General features: G+C 57.5%; 1 protein-coding gene across 1 annotated transcript in view; it reads left to right on the forward strand.

Annotated features, from left to right (window-relative positions):
- Smyd3 (SET and MYND domain containing 3) overlaps window positions 1–25,905 on the forward strand; it is a 325,260-nt gene that overhangs the window by 257,995 nt on the left and 41,360 nt on the right. Inside the window, exons 9-10 of the mRNA XM_013017284.1 lie at window positions 19,016–19,103; window positions 23,934–24,108. Of these exons, the coding sequence (XP_012872738.1) occupies window positions 19,016–19,103; window positions 23,934–24,108 (263 nt within the window). The remainder of the gene's footprint in view (window positions 1–19,015; window positions 19,104–23,933; window positions 24,109–25,905) is intronic.

The raw sequence follows: 25,905 nt of genomic DNA on the forward strand, positions 1-25,905 counted from the left end.
CGTGGACGGGCGGAGGCAACAGTTGTGGTGCACGTGGCGCGGCTGCCGGGCGTCTTCCAAATAAGAGAAGGAGGGAGGGGGAGGCAGCCGGGCCCCCTCGGCGGCCCTGCTGCTGTTTGCCCCATCCCGGAGGGGTGTTGCGGGTCAGCGGGGGAAGCCAGAGCTCCCTGTGGTCCCTCCTTAGTGCCCACAGGACACCCGCATGGAGCTGGGAACGTCTGCCCAGCTGGCCCTGCCCAGCTGCGGCCTCCGCCCGTTCCCAAAGCTCACTTACAAGGTGCTGTGTCACGATGGTTCTGTGTTCCTCTAAATGGGGGGCTTTTCTTGATTATTTCTAGGATTTCAGATTCGCTTTTTTCTTCTCTCTTAGTTGCGGTCCTTGGAGGCAAGCCGGGCGTGGGGCCGCCGCGCGAGCTCCCTCCACCCTTCCTATCTCTCTCTGTGTTTTATTTCCGTTTTCGTTCTGTAACCTCATTTCTTCTAATGCACATTCCTATGCCAGTTACCTAGTAAAGAACCTAATCATGTGCCTTTGAGCCTCATTCCACCAAGCTTTGTTTTATGGAGAGAAACGACATTCGATGGTTTTTGTTCTCTCTCTCTCTTTGGATGATTTTGTTGTTGGCGGTTGCATTCGCTCTGGGTTTGCAGTTTCTTTGTGGCAGGCTTGTTTCTGGTGGATGACTGCTTTAGTTTTGTTCCTTCTAATTCTGGAATTTTCCCTCCTTTTTGGTAGTTTTGACTCCCCAGACCTTGCAGGCCCCAGTCTAGCCGTGGATGTGCCGGCGGTGCGGTCTGCTGTCCGTGACATCAAGGCCTGTGCGGGCCTGGTCACCAAACAGCACGCTGGCTGTTCTGTCTTCTGGCTTCTCCCGCCCAGTTTCCTACCTGTGTTTCCAAGCACAGCAGCTGTCCCCTGTTCCCTGGCTCTAGGCCGTAGCACAGATTCTGCCGTCTTCCTTCTGCGTCCCTCCTACCTGCTTTGGGCCTCGGCGCAGGGGCTTCAGCTCTGCTCACTGCTTTACGTTTCAATTCTGTTCTCTGGTTGGTTCAAAGAAATGCTTATCTTGTGTTTGAACTGGCAGAGCTGTTTTGGGTCTCTGTTTTATAATTCTTCCCGCATGATGATGGGTTTGGAGGAGAGAAGAGTCCTTCAGGGCCTGAGCTTCAAACACCGTGCTTGGAAGTCTGTGGTTTGCTCGGCATCCAAGTCTCCAGAGGCAGAAGGAGACGCGGAGGGAGGCCCCGATCTCCTTCCCGGCCTCCAGGTGCCACCCTTCCTGACCAAGGCCCTCCAGGTGCAGCACCCACGGGATCCACTCGGGACTCTGGGCACACCCGGGAGCTGGCAGGCTGCCCACTTCCCGGGGCTTCCGTTCTAGGCCCACAGCCTCTGACTTGCTGCTGTGCAAATGAAGCCGCATCTCTGGGACCTGGGTCGGGTCTTTTGCAGTTCTCATACTTCCTTCATTAGACCCTTCTGAGACCCTCCACGGCGCCTGAGTTAGGAAGCCTTGAGCAGCCTGGCGATCTACAAAGAACGAGTTCCCTGCGTGCGTGCTTGCGTGCGTGTGTGTGTGTGTGTGTGTGTGTGTGTGTGATCATCCGTGTGATCGGCTGGGCTGTGGGCTGCAAGAAGGGAGCAGGGTATGGGCTGGGAAGGTGGCTCAGTGGTAGAGCACTTGCCTTGCATGCCTGAGGCCCTGGGTTCGATTCCTCAGCACCACATAAGCAGAAAAAAAAAGCCGAAGTGGCGCTGTGGCTCAAGTGGTAGAGCGCTAGCCTTGAGCTGAAGAGCTGAGGGACAGCGCCCAGGCCCAGGTTCAGGCCCCACGACCGGACCCCCAAAAAAAAAAAGAAGAAGAAGGGAGCAGGGGAACTAAAAGAGGAAATCATACTTGTCCAAAAAAGAAAATATATTTGAAGGAAGTGAGAATTTTCTGTTCAATGAAATTATTATGGCAACTAGAGTCTAATTTAAAATGTCATCAATTACTTAAAGGTCATTAGTGAAGCAGAGTTGTTTTTTTTTCCCTACTTCTTTCCCCTACTTTGTAAACTCAAGGGCAGAGCTGCCCGTGGCATGAGATGAGAACAGCCGGCCCCAGGGGCTTGTGCTCCAGTTTCAATCATCTGAGCCGTGTGTGTTCATTTGTAAAGTTTGCACCGTAACCAAAATATGCAATCTTCAGAAAAGATACTTCTCTGCCCTGCCTGGACAAGTGTGTAAGCAGTCAGAACCCAACATGAGTGCCTGCACATCATCCACATGTTGCTTCTCTGAATAAGCGAAGCCGGGCAGGACTGGCAGGCGTTGGGCAGGGCTCCTGATTTCAGAGCCGCACAGCCCTGGCTGTAGTGCGGCGTGAGATATGGGGAGAGGTCCTAGGCAGGGGCGTGAGCCGTAAGAACCATAGCTGCCATGTCAGTTCTGGAATGTGCTGTCCCCACATCACAGGAGGTAGCTTCTCCTTGGGACAGAGGGCAGGGCCCCTAGGCACCTTCATGTGGCTCTGTTCTCCCTGAGACGGGGCCTGTGGCCTGTGGCCCTGTGAGCCTCACCCCAGCTGCACTTCCTGTGGCCCTGTGATCCCCACCCCAGCCCACTTCCTGTGGCCCTGTGGCCCCCACCCCAGCCCACTTCCTGTGGCCCTGTGGCCCCCACCCCAGCCACACTTCCTGTGGCACTGTGGCCCCCACCCCAGCCCACTTCCTGTGGCCCTGTGGCCCCTACCCCAGCCGTACTTCCTGTGGCCCTGTGGCGTTGTGGCCCCCACCCCAGCCCACTTCCTGTGGCCCTGTGGCCCCCACCCCAGCCCACTTCCTGTGGTCCTGTGGCCCCCACCCCAGCCACACTTCCTGTGGCCCTGTGGCCCCCACCCCAGCCACACTTCATGTGGCCCTGTGGCCCCCACCCCAGCCCACTTCCTGTGGCCCTGTGGCCCCCACCCCAGCCACACTTCCTATGGTCAAGGTGTCAGTTGCAAGTGTCATCTCATGATCTTTTTCTCAGTCTAGGTTGCTTCGTCTTTTTCCGACTCTGAGAACTCCAAGGAGTAAAGATTGTGGGCTTCCTCTGTCTCTGCCTGGCATGTAAATTAGAGACCTGAACCCTGAGAGGCGCAGTAATGCTTCCCTGACTGTAATGACAAAGTGTCACGAAACAGCTGCCTGCCGCCACATTTGTCACCAAACTCCTCTAGGCAGCAAATGTCCCCATCCTTGATTTGGACTCATCTTGATTTTGTCAGAAGGTAGTTAATCGTGGCATTTTTAAATACCTTCCTCATGTTAATTTCTTTATTTACTGTGCCTTTCAAAACAGAACACACAAAACAGCAGCCAATTAATAAGTTATTCTTTCTACAACTGAAATTAAAACATCATTTCTAAACAGTTAGGTTATACTCAACACAGCATGGTAAAGGCTCCCTTGGGCTCAGACACAGCTCAGATGATGAGGAAAATTCCCCAAGTTCAACATCGTGTAAGTGAACGTCTGCTTTTATAACAGCTTCATGTCCTAAAGAAGGTCAGTCAAAAGCCTTGTACCAATTGCACATTCCTTTGTTTTATGCGATCACCTTTTGGCTCATCAAGAGACTGAGAGCTCTTCTTCTCAAGCCTTGCTCTGAACACGCAGTAACCCAACAACCCTGTAACTTCAAAAGGTGGAAGAAGGGCTGGGAAGGTGGCTCAGTGGTAGAGCGCTTGCCTTGCATGCCTGAGGCCCTGGGTTCGATTCCCCAGCACCACATAAGCAAAAAGAAAAAAGCCGGAAGTGGAGCTGTGGCTCAAGTGGTAGAGCGCTAGCCTTGAGCTGAAGAGCTGAGGGACAGCGCCCAGGCCCAGAGTTCAGGCCCTACAACTGCCCCCCCCCCCAAAAAAAAAAAAAGGTGGAAGAAAACTCCTAATGATGTCAGAGAACACCAGGAAAAAGTAACACTGGAAGAAATGGTTAGGGGCACAGAAAGTCTCCAGCTTACAGAAGAAAGGGCTCCTCCCGAGGAGACCCTGTGGCTCTTAGTCCCCCTGCGAGCATGGAAATAGACGCAAACCGCAGGTATTTGGGTCAGAGGTACTGACCTGGATTTTTTACAGAGCTGCAGTTGCGTTTCACCTGAGGGGGCCGTGAGAACCGTCATCCATCTGCCTGGCTGTGAGCTCCCGGGAAGCTGCTAGCCTCAGGTTGTAGAACTCTGTGCCTTGGCTTGAGAAGTTCTCAGGCATGTGGATGATTTGGAATTACAAAGAAAAATCAGGTCTTCCACCACTAGAACAAACTCTATACCTTATAAAATGGGATTCTTTTTCTTGTTTAGATCACTCATTCGAGGTGGAAGCTGTTTTCACCTCTGTCTGTTGCTTCTTGGGACAAGATGATCCACAATATTTACTGAATGCCCTCCCCTTCCCTTAGTTGTTTAACAGACGACACTCTGTCCAGAGCTCCTGGAAGGTAAGCCCCACATACCACCCAGGCAAGGATGCAGCCTGCGTGTTCATGCCCACATTCCTACGGTATCAGTGTGGGCCTCCCTGGGTAAAGACCCCTGACCCAAGTAATCGAGCGACCTGTGAGGACTGGGGTGTGGCATGGTCAGGAGCAGTGCTTCCTGCTGGTTTCTTACTCTGGCAACACAGAAGAAAGTGCCACACGGGTAATATACTCCTGGACTTGAGGGCCTGTGCTGGTTAGCTTTCTGACACTTAGGAGGTCATTGTATGGGGAGGAGGGTTTACGCCGCCTCTTGGTTCCAGAGGTCTCAGTCCAGGATAGGATGGCTCCTTATCTTTGGACCTGTGGCAGCTCAGGACGCCATGGTGGGATGTGTGGGGGAGCGGGCTGCTTATCTCATACGGTCGGGAAGTAACAAAGAGAGAAAATGACAGGAGCAGCGGCCGGGGCCTTAATGTCTTCTCAGCACATCCACAGTGACCGACTTCCTCCCACCCCAAGCCAGACGTGCTGGAGATTCAAACCACACCAAGTCCTAGTTTTTAAAAATCGTTTTTGTTTTGCATTTTGTTACGTTTTTCAAGCAAGTGAGAAAGAAGCAGGAGAGTTTACAAACAAAAGGACATCTGTTCATTGAGCACCAAATAGGTAGAAAATAATGTAAACACTACGGAGTGTCTTGGATTTCAGGGCTTTCTTGGGTGGTTTCAAGGCTTATAAGACACTTGTCCGTGTCAGCGCAGTGGGCCGGATGGTAGCCGTTCGACGGAGTGGTCCGCCACCCTGCCTGTAGTTTCAAGGAAGCAGCTTCTGCAGGGCTAGCAAGTTGGTGTCTGGTTATAAAAGGTGCGTTCGGTGAAGGGCAGAGGATTTTCACTACTCATAAAGCTTCAAGGGTTAGTTATACCCTTTCCACATTTCTTTTCTGACCTTAACGATTGAGTACATAGATATAAAGAGGAAGTAGCTGCTGTTGTCAGTTTGGTGCAGTTACGGGGGATGGAGCCCCGCTGTCTAACAGCTTCCGTGCTGTGGTACCCGCTGGGGAGCGGAAGCCATCCTCCCCCACACGCCCGGCCCCCTCCCCCACACGCCCGGCCCCCTCCCCCACACGCCCGGCCCCCTCCCCCACACGCCCGGCCCCCTCCCCCACACGCCCGGCCCCCTCCCCCGCACGCCTGGCCCCCCTCACCACAGCCAGGGCAGCTCTTCCCCGACGGGCTCTTCATGCTGCCACTAAAGCTCATCTCAGTCATTTGCACCCAGGAAAATTACTCCTGCTGCCATCCTGCCTTTCAGTGAAGTAGGCTTTGCCATGAGGTGTATCACTTCGATTTTTATTAATTTAAGCATTTTATGTCAACAGACGGTAGATTATTATTAACTGGTGCAGTGTGGTGTCTCACAAAATACATACATGTCATAGAAAAGTAATTAGCTCCCTCATCCGACTGCAGAACAGATGTGTAACTAAATAAGAGCAGGACCCAAGGGGACGCTTGGGTCCTGATTTATTTATTTTCCAGTCATTAAGCTGTTGACTGAGTAGCCGCACTGCAAGTTTCTCAAACTTTGTTCTTTCTTCCCACGCCACCGCCCTCAGTCTCGTTACTCACAGGGAGACAGTACCTTTGCCCTAGTGTAACTTCAAGCCGTGGTTTGAGAGAAAGACACGCTTCCTGGGGCAGAGTCTGTGTGGGACACTGTTGTTGGGACCTGGCGGTTCTCTGGAGCTGTGGGCATGGTAGGGTTTGAGGAGGTTTAGGGGAGCCCTGGGCAGAAGCCATGTGAACACCCCACTCCTTGTCCTCTTTCCCTTTGGGTGACGGCTGTAAGCGAGCGTTTCTCCACCACCCTTTCTCCCCCTGCTCTAAGTGATTGCTGGCTTCCATTCTGCCCACTTGGAGAGGAGGGAAAGGGAGGGGAAAGAGGAGAGAGACCCGAGACTTTTGGAGGGGACTCTTCAGTCCCCTTCTCACTCAGCCTGGCTTGGCTTCTTTTTCTAGCCTCAGCCTAGGCTCCTAGCTGGAACGTGACAGGTTCCTACCCCAGCTCTGCCGTCGGTTTGCATGCTGCAGCCTCACTGCTTCGAGAGGCTCTCATGGGGCCACAGCAAGGCTCCGGGTGTTTCTCGCCTGTTTTTTCCCACAGCACCCCCTTTCCCCTTCTCACAAATGCTGTGTGTGATTCCTACTTGCTGTGCTCCTGTTCTCCAGTATGCCCATGTTGCCCAGCACAGCACAGAATGAGTGTGTGTCGCTGGGCTGACTGAACAGAATGGGTGCAGTTATTAGCCAGGCACAGAGCTGAGCACATAGGAAGGTCCAAACCTATCTCTGTTCCTGGAGGCTTCCCGAAGTCTCTAAGAGGCCTTTCAGGAAGGGAGTTTGGTTTGGTTTGGTTTGGTTGGTAGTACTGGGAGTTGAACTCAAGGTCGCAAACTCGCCAGGCTGGCACTTTTCCGCTTGAACCATGCCTCCAGCACCTTTTGCATGGGTTATTTTCAAAGTAAGGCTGGCCTGCTTGTACTTCCCTGTGTTGTACCTGGCGGGTGTGCATTGCTGCACCCAGCTGTTGTGCTCCGCGTGGTGCTGGTTGAGATGAGGTCTCAGGAACTTCCTTTAGCTCAGTCCCCCAGTCTCTACCTCCCACCGGCTTGAGCCAGTGCGTCCAGCTAGGAAGGGAGATTCTTTCCGCTCCTTTGCAAACAGTGCTGAGCACTGAGCACGACGCAGCGCATCTCCCTCTGCCCGCGCGTGAGCCATCCACCCAGACAGCGCGCGCTCCCCAGCGCCGCGTCAGTGGGGCCTCTCCGTGCCCAGCCTGTGCCCAGCATTCGTCCTGTCTTCCCAAAGCGCGCTTCCAGGGCTCGGGGGTCACTCTTCAGTCAACAGGCCTAGTGGTAGCAAGCGTAGAACATTTTCATCCGAGGAGGAGCGTGAAGTAGAATCCACACAAGCCCAGTGGAGGAGATCTGTTCAGTTCTGTAGTTAACCAAGTGAAAAGAAGCCCTGCCCCGAGGCCTGTGTGCCTCAGGCAGGGCCCCCTGGGCAGGTGCCAGATGGAGGGGTGCTTCCAGCGTAGAAGAGGTCTTCAGGCAGCCTACGGTGTCTCTAGGCAGAGGGCCCCACTCCAGGCCACTGTGACTGGAAGTCCAGCTGTCCCACCCACTAAAACCTGCCTCTTGCCATGGGCCTCAGGCTCCTAGTGCCTCCCGTGAGCAAGACAGGAAGAGAGAATAGGTGTCTCATCCACCCGCCCGGCCTCAGATACTTGGATATTTGAGGCTGTGCGTATAGCAGAGAAGCCCACCTCTACCGCTTTTTAGTTCTTTAATCTTGAGGATGTTAGTGCATCTTTTCAGCTGCAGCTCTGTCATTAGAGCCTTGAGTGGTTTTTCACCTCATTCAAATGATTTTAAAGGTAAAGCATTAAATTAGCACACTACTCCTCGATCATGTCGTGGTTGTTATTTGATCCAGCCTCTTCTGTACAGTAGGGGAAATGCTTCCTACCAAGAACAGATCTCGTGTGGCAGTGTCCATACTGACGTGTGGTCAGTGGTTCAGCCAGCCAGAAGCGACACCGCATGTCCTCCTTGTCTGCATAGATGACCGTGACAGACGTGGCCAAAGAAGCCTCTGGAGCCTGGGTTCAGGTGGGCAGGACGTGTCTGTGGTGCTCCTCGGGACAGCACGCTGCGTTTGGGTCCTCGAGACACAGGAAGTCACCCGCCAGAGGTGCTCTTGTGCACACTCACTTTGTGTGTGTTCTGGGGGTGTCACTGCCTCTCACCATGTCGGAGGAGCCGCAGCCACACTGCGACAGCGTTCATAACATCCTCCCGCCACCCCAACGTGCACCTCATCCGCAACCCAAGATGGAAACTTTTCCAAAAGATTGCTGTGCTCGCCTCTGTGAATAATTCCTCTTGGGAGAAAGAAGGCCAGAGCTTTCTGTGGCCTTGATACCGTCTCACCTGCCCAGGGCTTGGCAGGGCCCGAGCCCTGTGCTCCCTGGGCCTGCGCCTCTCAGAGCCTCAGTGCGGGCGTGGCAGCTTCCCGTCCTCCCCTCCCCCCCGTCCCCCCCCCCCCCCCCCCCCCCCGCCAGCCCAGCCCCTCTGGACGGAGCTCTGGAGAGATGCTGCAGAGCTGACTTCTCATCAGGTGCTCAGATTTTGTTCTAGGAGGCGAACCAGTGCCTTGCACAAACTGGAATCATAAAGCAAGCGTGCATTTTACACACTTACTTCCACTACTGTAATGACCACTAGGCCCATGATGGAGACTGCAGATTCATTATAAAACAGAAGTGCGTGCGTGGAAAGCTGCAGGGGGGCAGTGGAGGCGCGGGAGCACGCACGCCTGCGCTTCCCAGCCAGGGACCCGGTCAGCTGACGGGAGTTGCAGGAGAAGGGCTGTTCCCTTCCTTCCTGTAGTGTGCTCCCCCCCCACCTCCGTACCTTTCCCACCGGTGGATGATGTCCGCGGCGTGGCCCGCTGCGGGGCATCCCGCTGCGGTGTGTCTGCCACGGTGCGTCCCGCTGCGGTGCGTCTGCCACGGTGCGTCCCGCTGCAGTGCATCTGCCACGGCGCGTCCCGCTGGGGTGCGTCTGCCACGGTGCGTCCCGCTGCGGTGCGTCTGCCACGGTGCGTCCCGCTGCGGTGCGTCTGCCACGGTGCGTCCCGCTGCAGTGCATCTGCCACGGCGCGTCCCGCTGCCGTCCGTCTGCCACGGTGTGTCCCGCTGGGGTGCGTCTGCCACGGTGCGTCCCGCTGGGGTGCGTCTGCCACGGTGCGTCCCGCTGGGGTGCATGCCGCTGCGGTGCTGCAGTGCATCCGTCCCTGCTGCTCTGCACCTGTGATGCTGAGCGCTGATCTGCACGGACTCTGCGCTGCCCCACGCCCGCCTTCTGCCCGCTCCTCCCTGCCAGCTCTGTGTCCTCAGCTGACCCATCTTCATTCTGCACAGCGTGCCGGTGCCCGCCACTCTGTCCTCCGCAGGCCCGCTCGCTCGGGATGGCTGTCCAGCAGTACTAAGCCACTGGCCTAAGACGCCTCACCGCCCCCAACACCGCTGCCCCCGCCCTGCCCGCTCCCTTCCCCTCCGCCTCAGGAAGCTCGTTCCCGGCACCCACTCCCACCACAGCCCCTCCCACCTCCCACTGCCCTGTGGGTGAACGTCCCACCGGGCACTCGGCTCTCCCCAGCTCCCCCTCCTTCATCCCGATCACACCCGAAGGCTTCGTCGCACCCCAGTCACAGAAGCCAGGTGCTAGGCCACTGCCCCGGTGTCCCCTCCTCTCCACCAAGCCGACTCCAAGTCGCCGCCTTCCTGTAACCTGTGTGTGGCGGCGGCCTCCACCTTACTCCTGTAACCTGTGTGGTGTGTGCCATACTCCTGTAACCTGTGTGTGGCGGCGGCCTCCGCCTTACTCCTGTAACCTGTGTGTGGCGGCGGCCTCCGCCTTACTCCTGTAACCTGTGTGTGGCGGCCTCCGCCTTACTCCTGTAACCTGTGTGTGGCGGCCTCCGCCTTACTCCTGTAACCTGTGTGTGGCGGCGGCCTCCGCCTTACTCCTGTAACCTGTGTGTGGTGGCGGCCTCTGCCTTATTCCGGCTGGTGCCGAGCTTTCCGCGTTGCTGTGGCCTTACCTGACTGGTCCTCCTGCCCCCAGGCAGGTGTTCTCCACCTAGAAATCTGAAAACACAGTTCATACTTCACCTCCTCCCCGCCTGGTTTTCGCCGCCGCTTCAGCCTCTCCCGTGAGCCTCCTCTTTCCCTCAGAAGCGTGTAACCCGCCTCCCTGTGGCTCTCGGAAGCAGGACTCCAGTAAAAGGGGGGAGCTCTGGCGCCTCACTGGCTTTCCCTCCCCTTTCCTCCCGCGGCTCCGGGGCTGTACTCCCCGCCCCGCCGGCCCCCTGCTCCTGCAGGGGTGAAGGTGTCCCTGCTGCTCCGTCAGAGCCACATCAGAATCGAGTCACTGCTGTGACCTCTCAGCCCTGGCCGGAGCCCGGGGAGGCCGAGGCAGCCTCTGGGCCCCTCCCTGCTGTTCCCGCACACCGCGCTGCAGGCCGAGGACAGCGGAGGGCCCACCCCGGTCCGTGCCACCACTGAGCACATTGTCCACAGCAGAGAGCGTGGGGAGGGGTCGTGAGGTGAGTGGGCGGGGAGGGGATCCTGGAGCTGGCAGTGGGGCTGGAGCAGATGGCGCGGCCCTGGCGGGCAGCTTGGTCCTGAGTGCAAGTGGTTACAGTCACCTGGGAGCATGAAGCAGGGGTGGGAGGGGAAGGAGGCCGCCGCAGCCTCCCACAGGACTGCAGCCTCCCACAGGATCGCAGCCTCCCACAGGATCGCAGCCTCCCACACAGGATTGCAGCCTCCCACACAGGATCGCAGCCTCCCACACAGGATTGCAGCCTCCCACAGGATTGCAGCCTCCCACACAGGATAGCAGCCTCCCACACAGGATTGCAGCCTCCCACAGGATTGCAGCCTCCGGCCCGGGCTGAGCCACTCTGGGGCCTGCCCTGCTGCAGGGCCGTGAGCAGCTCAGGTCCCCCAGGGCTACTCCCAAGGTTCCTACTTGTTTACTTCCAGAAGCCCTTATGTGTTCTAGTGTATAAACATGTTCTACGCTAAGGTCTCACTCAGAGTCACGTGCAAAGTTAAGTGGTTTCAAAACAGCACTGTCTGTTACTGTCTAGGACTGTGTAACTTGGACCAACAAAGGATAACCCCAAAGTAAAATGAAAAGGATCAAGAGCCATGCCCTCTGTACCCCCAAATCCTGGTTTGATGATGTTCCTGATCCCATGCTGGTACTGACTGAGCACGCGGGGGACCCCGTGCCGCTCCCAGTTCCCCAGGGTGGGGGCGGGGGTGGGTCTTCCCAGGAGGAGCGGCTGGCGTCTGCTCCCAGCTCCCCACCCCTCCCCCACGCTCCTCAAGTCTTGGGAGAGATCCCCACTCTGCATGGAGCGGGCACCCTCTGCCTGCTCCCTGGCAGCGTTTCCGAAGCCCCATCAGAGCTCGGCTCCGCGTGGCGGGCCTGCGCTGGGCGCCGCGCGCCTGGTTTACCAGTTACAGGGGAGCGGAGGGGGCAGGGCGCCACACACAGCCAGAGCTTTTATCTTGGATGTTACACAGAGGTCCCCTGGCCGGGGGCCAGCGTGGAGTTACCGGAATATGAGATGCGTACTGTGCGTACTGTCGCCTGGCGCCAGGCCCTCCGGGCTGCCCCCCACTCCGGACAGCCTGTGGCCAGCCGATTCTGATCAGGGCCTTGGGGGGCACAGAAGAGCTGCGCTGTGCTCCCCCTCCCAAAGCCGAGTTAGGAATGCAGGCCCCACCCCCGGCCCTCCAGACTAATTCCCCCCGCTTGGGATTGTTCTAGAACATTTTAGGGAATGCTAACCTTTTCCACTGGGAGACAAAATATATTCCAGACCTCTCTCTCTTTTTTTAAAGTAAAACTGCAGCATCGAGTGTCTCCCTCAGATGTGGCCTTGTCCTTATGAACTTTTTGACTCATGGTCTGAGGATTTCAGGGCGGCCACGTGTGGGGCTGAGAATGCGCCGTCCCCCTCCGGACCGCAGATGCAGATGTGAGCGAAGGGCCGTGTCTAGTGCCATCTCCCCCGGGTCCCCCGTGGTCAGCCCAGTGGGATGTGCAGCCCCGCGTCCAGCACGCCCCAGCCCCCCCCCCCCGGGACTGGGACCGTAGGTAAGTGATCTCCCATGCGTGCCTGCTTCAGGAGAAAGCAGCGCCATGTGCCTGCCTGGTCTGGAACGTCATCCAGGGTAGCCATACCCACGGAGGTTCATGGAGGCTGTCCGTGGGTTCTGTAACTGTGGCAGCTTGGCAGCCTTAGGCATAGCCTTGGGTCTGGGGCAGGGGATGTACAAGAAAACACAGTGGAAATAGAAAGAGGGAGAGAAAGGAACCAAGGGATTTGCAATTCATTTGTGCAGCCACATAACCCAAAGTCGCTCCCATCAGAATTCCAGGTCTCCCAGCATGCACCGCAGACACCTCTGCTTGGGTGACTAATGGAGCAGGATGCCTGGGCCCCATCTCCATGGTAACCCGGATCGACTTCTCACCTGGGGAAGGCCAGGAGGCGGTGCTGGTGGCGGGTCGCACAGCTCTCCAGCAGCAGGGCTGGCACTGAGGGCGGCCTCCATGGTTCCTTCCTCTGTGCTGGGGGCGTTGGAGTCGTGGAATCCCTTCCTCCTCCCCTCCCAAGAGGAGCTGGGTACCAAACCCAGGCCTCGCCACAGACCCACGCCAGCCCTCTTCCTGTCTGAAACACCCTGAGCAGCCCCATCTCGCTTGTCCGCGTCCTTGCTGCCCCTGGTCCTGACCCTACCCTGTTGGGCTACAGTTTCCAGCAATTTCCTGTCTGTGCTTAGCCAAGAGTGGAAACAGCTGCTCCCAGAGAAGGAAACAGCGAAGACGCCGGAGACAAGGCTGTGGTGTTCATCTCCGCTAAATTAAAAGCCGCCCTGGAATGGGGGTGCATTTCATCTGAAGAGCTGTTGCCATTAGAAGCATTTTCCTGTAAAATCCTTGCCTTTTTCCCAGGTCCCAGCCTCCCCCTGTGTTTATGCAGCCAGCAAGGCCGGCGATGGGGATGGCCGGAGTCGGGGCATCCACAGCCATGCACGGCCACCCGCTGGCCTTCTGCCGCGGACGCTGAGCAGCGGGCTGGGAGGCTTCTCCGAGCCGGGCTAGCAGCCCTCTGCTTCCCAAGAGGCCGGAGAGGTTTCCAGGAAGGCTTTCCTCACGGAGGCAGCGGGCTGCCCCCTGCCCAGGATCTTCGTTGCTCGTGTGCTGGCCAGGACGTGCCGAGCGTGGACCCTGGGCGCCCACCGCCGGAGCCGTGCGGGTGCTGGCTTAGAACCCGCACCACACCTTTGCAGATGTAGGCGTGCTCTGTGAACTGGATGGGGATCCATGCAGAGCAGAGGAGGGGCGGGTGGGCCGAAGCTGGCAAGGCGCGCACACCCGAGGCTGCTGTCCGTCCTTCAGAAGTCAGGAAGGACACACAGGAGCCTTGCTCCTGACAGGCCTCCATCTCGGACCTGTGGCCTGGGTCTGCTCGGTAGGGCAGCCCGGGCAGCTGGCAAACGCCAGCAGCAAGCAGCCTGCAGCTGCCATGAAGGCCGGGAGGGGCGGCCAGGTGAGTCAGGAAGACCACGGGGCTCCTGGGCAGATGAGCAGCTGCTTGGACCCAAAAAGTGGTCTTGGCGAGACCAGGGCTCTCCCAGCACCTGGATGCCGGCCTTGGGTGGGAGGGCAAGCGGCATGGAACCCGGGGAAGTTCTCAAGGTGGTGTCTGCTAAGTTGAGGAGAGCCCGCTAGGCAGAGGGCGAAGGCTGTGTGGGGTGGGCGTGGCTCCGCAGGACCGTGGGTGTGGTCTTGCCGGGTGGGCGTGGCTCCGCAGAACCAAGGACATAGTTTGTGAGGGTGGGCGTGGCTCCGCAGGACCTTGGGCGTGGCTCCGCAGAACCCACGGCAGTCTGTGAGGGTGGGCGTGGCTCCGCAGGACCGGGCGTGGTCTTGCCGGTGGGCGTGGCTCCGCAAAACCGAGGGCATAGTTTGTGAGGCTGGGCGTGGCTCCGCAGGACTGTGGGCATAGTCCGTGAGGGTGGGCGTGGCTCCGCAGGGCCGTGGGTGTGGTCTTGCCCGGTGGGCGTGGCTCCGCAGAACCGAGGACATAGTTTGTGGGGTGGGCGTGGCTCCGCAGGACTGTGGGCGTGGTCTTGCAAGGCGGGCATGGCTCAGCAGGACCCCGACTATATCACAGCATGCAGACTCCTCCATCCACCGAGGCAGGCTGACTCTAGTCAGCCCCTGTTGTCCACTGGCCCTGGCCTCGACTGCTGACGACCAAGGTTCTAGAGAAGCAGCGTCAGGGGTGCTCCTACTGAGGGTGGCTACCGCTGAAGAAAGTGGGCTTCAGGAAGGTTCTCGGAGAGGCCTGGCTCAGAAAGGTGTGGGCTAGGCACGGCTGTGGAACCAGGGTTCACAAGCAGCTGAACAGAACGTGCAGCAGTCAGAGCCTGGGCTGAGAAGCTTGCCTCCCTCCCCTAACCCTGGCCGGTGATGCTCCTCATGCCCATTGATGGTCGGGGGTTGGTACAAGGGTGACCGCTCCATTCTTAGCCACTGCGTCTCTGCTTTAGGAAAGAGCCATTTTCCCCTCAAGTGGAATCTAAGAATCTAAACTGCTTTCCGCTGCCTTTGCCAACAGACATGGAAATTGGTTGCAGCAGAGATGTTTCCCGTTCATCTTAACGGTTTTGGAGTGGCGTTGTATATTAATCCACAACTCCCACCAACCAGAACACTGCAGTCAAACACACAGCAAATTAAACTTTATTTCCCTCGTGATTTTGAATTTTGATACTTCCCAGTCTCTTTCCTGAGTGCAAACACTGTATTTGAACTTTACGAAAAAAACCACAAAAATCCCTTCTTCCTCTTGAAGACTAGACATACTGAATTACTGGAAAGCTTATAAATGCTCATTACCTGTGTTTCATGTCCTCCAGTCTAGGCTAGTTGGGGTTTATATGAGGATTGGGTAACAGGAAGCACTGGGGAGGAAAGAGCCTTTCTCCTTTTCATTTTCTGTTAATAAGAACCATCTGAAAGTAGCTCAGGGCACATGTTCAGTCTCCAGCCCTTATGCATCAGGCTTCTCAGATGCTGGACGGGAGCCGGATGGACGCATCTGCTGTGCTACCTGGCGTGGAACCCGCAGTGCTCGGCAGCCTCCTGGACTTCACAGTCACGCCGTGGAGGAACGTGACTGCCCTTGCTAGTGACCGCTGACCCGGCAGGTGCACTTCCTCCTCGGAAACCCAAAAGAAGCATGTTGCCAGCTGATGTGGAGGTCAGAGTCTCTTGTGCCATGGGTACCTGTTTTTACAGTTGAGCTGTCTGCGGTGTTGATTGAGCGACTAGTGAGGCGACGTGGATGGCCTCTGCTCCACTCAGGGATGAGGTCCACGCACCTCTTGGCCAGAGGAAGCCAAGAGGCAACAGGGCCGGCTCTGAGCTATGAGTGCAGCCTTGCCTGCCCCCCCCCCCCCCCCCCGCGAGCCTTCTTATTGCCATGCTTCTGGGACTGGAAAGCAGTCACCAAGCCCGCCTGCTCTTCTGCTCGTTGAATAAGGGCTTAGGGGTCGGCCCACGAGAACAGCTAATCTGATTATCCTCGCTGCTGGTGGAGTTTGTTATGAATCTAATTCCCGTGTGGAATGGCCCAGTTCCGGGCCACGTCTCACCCTGCCTGATGGAAGCGTCGCGAGGGCTCTGCGTTGGAGGGTTTTACTTTTCTTTTAACACTGTTTAGACACTAGGATGTTTTGAATTTGTTAAGGCCCAGATTTAAGCTTTAACTTTGAAGCAACCGCAAGGGGCGGGGCATTCAGACCCACTGAGGGTATAGCAGGACGACCTGAGACAGAGCTGGCCTTGAACCCTGCCCGGGCTGACGAGGCCAAAGGCCACCAGCACAGTTCCTTAAGCTTTCTTGTGCCTCACCAGGTACCGATGCTTCACAAGACGCGGTGAGCAATGGGACATCCGGAGAGTCACCCACTGCAGGTCCTCCCTCTGCCGGGAGCTTGCAGCTCTCTGATGCAAGCTCGCGGCTCTGTGCTGAGCGTTCAGAGGCCAGGAGCCCTGTGTTCCATGCACACAGCTGATGCTTAGCTGGGGAAGACCTGGCGTGCCCAGGCAGGCATCCTGCAGCCCCTGGGCTTATTCTGGAACACCGTAGGCCCTGCTGCTGCCTTGGCTCTTCAGCACTTGCTGTCCTGGCCCTGTCTTCTCTCCTCTGCCCCCTGCAGACCCCTGCTCAAACGCCATCTTAGTTGGGTGGGTTTTGCTCAACCCAGGAGCCCTCATCTGTCTCTCTCTGCCCCCGCCTCAGCATCACCACTGGGAGGGCCTTGATTCTTTCACTGCTCCACCCCTGTGCCTCCAGCTTGGCCTAGTAGGCATGGGGAAGATGGGTGCTCAGAACAGTTCACACCATGTACACGGCAGCCTGTGCAAAGGCCCCGCGGCCAGGAATGCACAAGGCACCTCAGAGACTGTTACGGTGACAAACACAGACTCCGAGATAAAGGCACCATGCTCATCACCTGCACATGGCCCCTGGACTGGGGTGGCAGCCTCCTGGGGCTGCTTCCCCTTTAGGTGCTTGGCAGGGGGTGTGGGGGTGGGGGGAGGGCCACCTCCCACTTACCTCTTCCAGAATGGGAAGCTGCTGGGACTCCTTGGCCTGTTCCTTCCCCTTACGCCGACAGCCTCTCCCACCTCCTCCTCTTCTCCGAGGCCATCACAGGGATGCGGGCCCCGGCGGTTCTGGGCTCCTCCAGGGCCGAATATCTTGCCTTCCCCGGAACTAACAAGTCAGACGCTCTTCTCAGAGCCCGGGGCTTGAACTGGCGCAGTGACACCCAGAAATGGAGCACAGAATCCCGAGGGACTGACAGCAAGGCAGGAGAGGACGTGTGGATCGGGACTGCACAAGGCCAGCAAGAGCCTGGAGCGGGAGTGGCATCTAGAGGGAGACGCTGTCGGGCTTCTTAACAGCATGGCGTTACCCCCCCCCCCATGCACGTGTGAGTGGTGCTCACTTTTGTACCATGCGTGCACACAGATACACTCAGGTGACAAATCTGACCTGGGATCTCGGTTCTGCGGTTCTCAGTGGCCTGGTGTTTTCCTGCGTTCTTGGACAGGGTCCACGGGACTCATTCTGTCATTCTGTTTCCCAGGAGACCTGTTAGGTGTCTCCAGGGGTGTCCGGGCACTCTGGGAAGGTCTGTCCCCTCGCTTTACCCCGACTCCGCCCCCAGGATGGTGTGCCTCCCCTCCCCCCCCACACACACTGGGCCCCTGGGAACTGAACTCGGCAGAGAGCAGCGTCAGGCAGCATTTCCAGGCCAGCAGACGCTCTGGGGTCAGTGCTGCACTGCGTGCTGTCCACCGCCTGCCTGCCTGCCTGCCCTGCGTGAGGAGCTGGCATCTTTATTGCATTTAATTTGAAGTGCTTTAAATGTAAGTGGCCACCTGACGCTGCTGGCCAACTCACTCATGGAACTGGGCCACGCCGGGGACGCCGGACCCGAGGACACGCACAGCACCGGGAAGGGACCGAGCAGCTGTGAGCTTCCCATCCGCGCTCAGGGTTTGGACAGGCCGCACAACGTCTCTGAACCCAGGTTTCAGGTTGATTATGGTCTCGGGGGCGCGGAGGCGACCCTCACGGGGACAGGGAGACCATTTTCCTCTCAGTTGCTTAGAACGGCTGCATACCGGCAAAACTCAGACCCATTTCTGTTTCTCTCACGGCTGACCCCCCCCCCACCCATGTGTTGCCACACGTGACACGGAACAGCCGTGAAGATCAGCGGGACGCAGTTCTGGGCCACGCGGTCTGAGTCACTCAGTGAACATGCTGATCGCGTAGCGGCTGCGTGCAGCCCGGCACAATGCCGGAGAGACCGAGCTGGGGCCTCGGGCTAAGCGGGAGCAGAGCGCACGCTGAAGAAACGGTTTCTCATCTGTTTATTTTGAATCCTTTCTTTGAATATTAGAGTTTGTTTCTAATGTTCGCAGAAGTCACAGTTAGTCACCTGGGTGTGCAGTGCAGTGGTGGATAATGTCACACTTCGTTACCACATGATCTGAAGGCTTCCTCATGAATCATTCTTAACTCGGTCTCTTTCCTTTGTCTTTCACATAGCAGTTTTACTGAGCAATAAAGCCTAACTCGGTTTGCTCAGTTTAAAGTGGGTTTTGTAGTCTATTACAGAGTTGTGTAACCAGCAGCCCAGCGAGTTAGCACATTTCTGTCCCTTGGCAATCACTGTGCATTGCCTGGGCCACTGCTAGCTCTTCTCCGTGCCTGCGTTCCCCCTCCCCACCCCCTGCCACTCATCCCCCTCATGGGTGTCTGGTGACTGTCTCTTGGTGTTATCTTTTTAGGTTCATGCACGCTGTAGCAGATGCTAGCCCTCCGTTTACGCTACTGGTGCATAACGTCCCACTGGACTTTACTCTCTATCTACCCTTTCATGAGTTGATGGACGTTTCGGTTGTCCTCACTTTTTGGCTATTGTGAACCATGAATAATCAGTGTACAAGTTTTTTTCGAGCATGACTTCGTTTCTCTTGGCCTGTGTCTGGGGCTGCAGGGGTGGCAAGGTGGCCCTGTGGTTACGCGGCTGAGGGGCTGGAAAGTCTGTCCTTCTGCCAGGGTATGTTGCCACCCGCCGAGTGTGAACACTTTGGTCTCTCTGCATCCCTTCCTGCTTCCTGTTGACGAGGTACACTAGTGGGTATGAAAACCCTCATTGTGGCTTTGAACTGTGTTTTCCCAAGGGTTAATGTGGAGCGTATTCCCAGCGCCTGTGCTCCCAGGCTGTTCATATGTTTTCCTTGGAGAAATGTCTGTTCAGATCCTTTGCTCACTGCATAATTGAGTTATTTGTCTTTTTCCCTCCTGTCTTTCAACGTGGCCTGTGCAGGATGCTGACATGCTAGCCGGTGATGAGCAAGTGTGGAAGGAAGTCCGAGAATCACTGAAGAAGATTGAAGAATTGAAGGCAGAGTGGCGTATCCTTTCGCTGCGGCAGAGCCGGACAGTGGCAGGGTTAGACCTCTCCATAAGTCTTCCTCGGTGTCCTGGCCTCAGGCTGCATCTCTGGACCCACCCCGTTGTTGGAAGATTGTTGTAAGATCATCAGGAGAGCCTTGCCACCAGTCGTTAGCGTGGCCTAGTTGTAATAGGAGAGGTGGCAGCAGTTTCTTTATGTGTAAATGGTAACAAACTCCTATATTCCCTTCCTCTCCTATTCACCTTCATTCTCAAGAGCATAGAATCCTTGTGATCTAATAACATGGACACCCGGACCCAGGAGACTGACCGTACAGCAAGAGAATTCCGCACAATAAATTCCCTTAGCATAAATGGTGAGGAACACGGGCGGGTCAAAGTTCAGCACGGGAGCAGCACATGGTGGAGGTCTCTGGAAAGGCCCCTGGTGCTTGGCCATGTTGGTGTGTTGAGTCGGGCCAGCGTCGGCACAGGCCAACACCAGGAGGCCGCTGCCAGGAGAGGGCAGAGTGTGCAGCAGGTGCCATGGTACAAAAGAGACTGCAGGATGGAAAAACAGTAGCCAATGCTCATCAGACCCTGGAGCTAATTGTACTGTAGGCATTAAGAAAATCTACAGTGGGGTAGGGTTTTTGATGATTATGAGGGACAGGGACAGTCGGTAGGTGGATGTTTCCACTTTTAAAGGTAAAGTACATCATTTCACAAATCTGTTCTCCAGTGAGCTAGTTGGCAGTCTGACTTGAGTATATAGAGTTGGTCAACAAGGAACATAAAAGAAAACTGAGCCCCTGGATCCTGTCTAGATCCGCTAAGCAGGTGTGCCAGAGAGCTGTGGGCTTTTTGATAAGGTGTGTACCTAGATTTCACAAAGGAGTTTGAAAAGAGGTGAAGAAGGTTATATTAGGTACCAGCAGACCAGATGTCCTACTGAGTGGTCCGATCGCCACAGTAAGAGAACGAAGCCAGTTAGTCGCTGCCACCATGACTGTCCCCACATCAGGCTGGGTCAGCCTGGGATTCGGCACCTGTAGTGAGAGTCAAAGGCCCAGGCTCATCAAATCCCAGAGGATTGTGAAAAGTGGACAGGACGGCAGAGAGTGTGAATGGAAAGGGGGCAGAGAGTAGACCGGAGACTCACGAACCCAGCAGACTCCTGGGAGTTTGAAGGGTAGCTGAGCTTTAAACCGCATATAAAATTTTCTGTTTCAGTCTAGAAGTTCAGGTCTGTAAATATGCATAAAGCTTAACAGCAGAACATGCGAAGGAATTATTGGGCTGTGATAAGTAGCAAAATGTAATAAGAATATGAAAAACAGTTGTGATCGTGGACTGCAGAGATGTAGATCACAAAATAAGATTAATAGCGCCAGGTGCTGGTGGCTCACGCCTGTCATCCTAGCTACTCAGGAGGCTGAGATCTGAGGATTACGGTTCAAAGCCAGCCTGGGCAGGAAAGTCCATGAGACTCTTATCTCCAATAAACCACCAGAAAACTGGAAGTGGCGCTGTGGCTCAAGTGGTAGAGTGCTCGCCTTGAGCTGAAGAGCTGAGGGACAGCGCCCAGGCCCAGAGTTCAAGCCCCAGGACTGGAGGAAAAAAAAAAAAGATTATCTAGCATGGGATGATCACACATGCAGTGTCCTGTTCACGTTGGGGTGAACACGTTCTGAGCCTACCAGAGTTGGGTGGACTGGAAGAACAGAGAAAACAGCCAACTCTAGGAGCAAGAGGCCCAGGTTCACAGGGCCGTGATGCTGCGGGGGAGTGAACTCCTCTTCTGTGGTCTGTGGACGGAAGTAGGGGCCATGGACAGCCAAGCCATGAGTCACTCTCAGCTGGAGCGGCTTTGCTGAAAACTGACTCCGTGCCAGGCACTTTGCTGACCCTAAGTTACCTTGGGCCGAAATTAGGAGACAGAGCACTGCACTCACAACTCTCACAGTTGTGAGCTAGAAAACACGCGCGTTAGTTCCTGCTGAGGGAAGGTGGCTCTGTCAAGAGGTGCTGTGGGCCTTGAAGAGGCCCTGAGGTCACTGGGAGCTGCCCTCCCTCCAAGGGGATTGTGGGAGCCCGGTCTCCCGGCCTCCCACTGCTTCTGGGGTTGAGCTGTGAGCACTTGCGCGGACCCACGTTCCCGCCGTGCCGTCTGGTGCCTCCCCACACACCACCCCGTGTGGCACCTGACGAGGGACTTGGGCCTTCACAACCATGCGCCAGAACAAACCTGATTTTACTTCACAAGTAGCCTGAGTCTGGCATTTCATTATGGTGGTAAAGCTGACTAATACACATTTGCCAGAGAGAGATATGCTCGCAGGAGCAGCAAACGCACAGCAGTAATTTGGGGGGTTAAGCAGGGAGCAGTGTCAGGCGCCGGTGGCTCACGCTTCTAATCCTAGCTACTCAGGAGGCTGAGTCCTGAGGATCACAGTTCAAAGCCAGACCAGGCAAGAAAGTCCATGAAACTCTTATCTCCAGTGAACCACCAGAAAACCAGAAGTGGTGCTGTGGCTCAAGTGGTAGAGCACTCACCTTGAGCTGAAGAGCTGAGGGACAGCGCCCAGGCCCAGAGTTCAAGACCCACCACCAACTGACCAAAAAATGAAGAGGAAGAGGAGGAGGGGGGGAGAGGAAGGAGCAGCAACTGTGCAGTGTGGGAGGATAGGAGTCAGGCTAACTAACGGTGAGGGAAATCTGTCCTGCAGAGGGAGGGGCTGTGTAAGCAGGAGGCATGCGGTGCAGAGGAAGCGTGCCGGCTGTTTGTAGGAGAGCAGGGGAGCCGAGGCGTGTGCAGACGATCGGGGTTCACTGTGAGAGGACACTGCAGCATGGCGGTCGTCAGGAGAATAATGGGATTAGGTGAACAAGCGCTCTGGTCTGATTCCCAGGCATGCTGGCTCCCTTTTCTCTTTTCCGCCAACCTTGTGGTCATCTGAGCATGCCCAGAGGAAAGGGGTCTGTCCTGGCACCTCTGTGCTCCGTCTCTGGCCCCACACCTGGTGGAGCGCACCCCCTGACTGGCAGCCCGCACTTCACAGGTGCCAGGGACTAAATTCTGAGCAAACACACATTGGCATTCACGTGGGGGAAAGCCTCTTGGTGAACTTCATTCCATTTCTTTGCTCACTGGGGTGTTGTTCAGGAAGGCCGGCGTCATGCTCTCCAGCTCGTGGGGGGTTGCGGTGGGCGAGTTCTGAGCCTGGCTGCGGAGTGTCACCTCTGGTCTCAGTGCTAAGGCTTGTCACCTGGCTGCAGAGTGTCACCTCTGATCTCAGGGCCAAGGCTTGTCACCTCAGACCGCTTTCCAAGGAGTGCGAACACCTGCAATGAAAGACAGGTAGCGCGCAGCCCGATACCAGCGTGAGGCGGCATCTGCGCGGGAGTGGCTGGTGCTGTGCAGCGGCAGCCACTCCCAACGGACCGTTCGTCAGGTCTAATCCTGCGGTGAAGCTACCGAGGTTAGCCGGCAGTCTCTTCCAGAATCAGTGTCCTGCCTGGGAAACGGCCCCTGCAGCCTCTGGGGACACGCTCGGCCACGTGGACACCTCGCCTGACGGACACGGAGGCTCCTCGCACTCTGACTGTTCTCTGCACACAGCCCTTCGCCTCCGTAGGACTGTGGTGCTTGGGGCTCCCAGCGTGGTGTGCGGGGCATGGGGCCTGTGGGAGGCCGCGCATGATTCCACAGCCAGCGACGCCCGGCGGGCAGGGAGGCCGGCACCGGGTCTGCGTCGCTCTTCTCTGTACCCATGACTGAGGGCTTCCCCCACCCCCACGACCCTCAGAGCACTGCCGCGATCACGACCCCTCGCAGACACCCCTCATTCCACTCACCGCAACCCGCAGCGTGTCCAAGCACCTTGACCACACAGCTGGTGGAGGGAGCCAGCATCATCCGCCCTCAGACTATGCCACGGCTGCTGCAGCTGAAATGTTCAGACACTTCCCCGGTTGCACCCAGACGGGGCCGCGCCACCCTGGCCGGTGTGGAGCGAGGCTGGTTCCCAGCCAGCCTCCCCTCGGCCTCCATAGAGTGGGAGGTGTGTGTGCCCATGCAGTCCACCGGGGCTGGACGCCAGCGCCTCCTGCGGCAGCCTCCCCCCTCTGACAGTCGGCCTCGGTGAAACAGGGAATGCTGGATGTGTTGGTGCACCTATCACCAGAGAGAGAGCGAGCGAGAGCGCACACAGGTGCTGAGGGCGGGCTCTGGGCCCCTCGCCCTTCTCTTTGTTCACAGTTTGTCCTCATAAGACATAGTTTTGGATTGGGGTTTGCTTCACTTGCGCTTAATAATTTTTTAAAAACAAACACAAATCCATGCAGCAGCAGCTGCTCTGGTGCCGGCGGTGGGTTGTGTGTGTTTGGATGCGTGTGTGCCCGAGACTCGAGCACCATGGAGACGAAGGGGAGGCCTCTCCTGTGCCATGGAAGCCTCCGGAGCCGCCCTCGTCCAGCGTCACATGGGGCGCAGATGCTGACAAGAGGAGATCACGTTAAACCGAACAAGATCGTTTGTCCTAGAAGTTGAATGAACAGCCTCCTTCACTTCATGGCCAGGCTCAAGGAGAATGTGTGCCGCAAGCGCGGTTCTTTGGGAAGGTTGAGCCCAGAGCACAGGCCTGGATGGAGATGGTTTGTTGATGTCAACAGAATTTACCTCGCCAGGCCGCCGCTTAAACGTGCCTTTGTTTCCCAAGTGTTTTCCGGGGCGCGTGCACGCGGCGGCGCGGGCTCCCCTCCCGGCGGGAGGTCGTCAGCCTCCACAGAACCTCATTTTACTTTAGCTTTTCCTCGGTGGAGACAGTCCTTAACGAAGGGTAACGCAGAGTGGGAGCAGGTTCTGGCCCTGTGCCAGGCGAGCATAAGCAGCAACTCTGAGCGGCTCCCGGACCTCAACATCTACCAGCTCAAGGTGCTGGACTGCGCCATGGACGCCTGCATCCACCTGGGGCTCCTGGAGGAGGCGCTCTTCTACGGCATGCGCACCATGGAGCCCTACCGGTGAGTGCAGCCCCGCCACGGGCGGACGGGGCTGGGGGGGAGCCCTACCGGTGAGTGCAGCCCCACCGCGGGCGGGCGGGGGGGGGACGGGGCTGGGGGGAGCCCTACCGGTGAGTGCAGCCCCACCGTGGGTGGGCGGGGGGGGGACGGGGCTGGGGGAGGGCGCAGGCGTGTGGCCTGAGAGCCAGCCTGACCCTTCACCCACGTGTGCATCTGTCACCAGTCCCAAAGCTCTTCCCGTGGATCGCCACCGTGGGTGGGCACTGGCTGTGCATTGGTTTGTGCTGTGGGTGTGCACCGTGGCTGTACACATGGCCGCCTGTGACCCTGGAGCCTGCTCAGAGCCTCATCCAAGCAAGCTGTCGAGGGTTCTCTTCCCTCCTTTCCCTTCCATTTCCTCCACTCCCCTTCCCCATCTCTGTTCTCCCTCTTCTTTCTTCGCCTCTTCCGCCCCCTTTACCCCTCTTCTCTTCCCTTCCCTCTTGGTTTTCTTGCCTCTCTTTCTGCCTCTTCTTTTGAGGCAGGGTCTTACTCCTTGGCCAGGCCGAGTGGGGTCCTGTGCCTCACGTGTCTGTCAGCCTCCACGTGCGGATACAGGTGTACATGGGCAGTGGTGCCGTGTGCAGGCCTGGCCCCAGCTCTTCCGGGCTGCTGGGGATGTTGCTCCTAGACATTCTGGGAACTCAGGAGCTTGAGCAGAGGGCAGTGTTGAGGCGGAGTGCCGCCAGCCTGGCGCTGTGGAGGTTGGAAGAACATAGCTGTAGGAGTTGGAAGGAAGGAGTGGCACGGAGACAGAGGAGCTGTGCGTGCGGCTGGTCTCCCCGCCTCCATCATGGTGCCTGGGAAGCGCTTGGGCATGGAGGGGCTGTTCTCAGAGAGATGGCCGCCATCCTGAGGAGAGCTGGGCCCCTAGCTCAGCTGTCGTGGACAGCCTGTCCGCCCAGCAGGTGCGCAGGGGCAGCCCAGTCCAGACATGCGCAGCCAGCCTGGACGGACCCGCACGCAGAAGCGTCCAGCAGAGCAGGGGTGCCAGGTAGGCGGAGCCCAGGCTGCTCCCACCTCCTGGAGGAGGAGTTTCTCGAGGCTGGGGGGCATGCCCCCAGGACCAGCGGCAGCAGAGGTGGCCTGTGGGCTGGAGCAGGCCCGCCGTGAGCGTGGTGCAGGCAAAGGGTGCGAGGGCGTGGCCAGGAGCAGTGGCGCGGCGTGCCCTTGCGTGTGTTCAGGCTTCGTGGGCAGCGGCTGCGTCAGCTGTGGTGGAATCCGCAGTTCTGGGATTCAGCTTGTGAGTCAGCTTGATCAGATGCCCAGCAGGGGCCTCGGGGTCAGACCGGAGACTTTCCAGTGAGCAGAGAAAGACGTGCTCAGTGTGGCCTGTTCTCCACGCAGATGGGCCAGGTCCCCAGAGCCGGGGTGTCACCAGGAGAGATGGCGGGGAGCACCAGGCTGGCACGCAGGAGGGCACCCTGCAGACTGGACGCGTAATGGACGCCAGCCAGCGGCTGCAGGTGGAGAGAATCCTCCATCCTGCTGGTTGCCAGCCTCCCATTCCTGGCTGGTGCGCCCCGCAGCCTCCCTGCCCGCCTCCCCTCCCACCCGGGACACCCTGCCAGGCTGCGCCCACGCTCGGCCGTGCAGTAAGGATGCCAGCCTGCCAGGACTCCAGGAGCGTGCTCCTTTGTGGCCGGCAGCGTGGCTGGTTTCCGCTCCTGCATGCTTGGTGTTCGCAGGTCCCATCCAGTCCTCACCCTGACGCCACATCCCAGACCTCCCTCGGTTCCTCTTCCTGCTGCAGAGTGC

The sequence above is a fragment of the Dipodomys ordii genome, unplaced genomic scaffold (assembly GCF_000151885.1).
Source record: "Dipodomys ordii isolate 6190 unplaced genomic scaffold, Dord_2.0 Scaffold35, whole genome shotgun sequence".
In the NCBI taxonomy this organism is placed as follows: Eukaryota; Metazoa; Chordata; class Mammalia; order Rodentia; family Heteromyidae; genus Dipodomys; species Dipodomys ordii.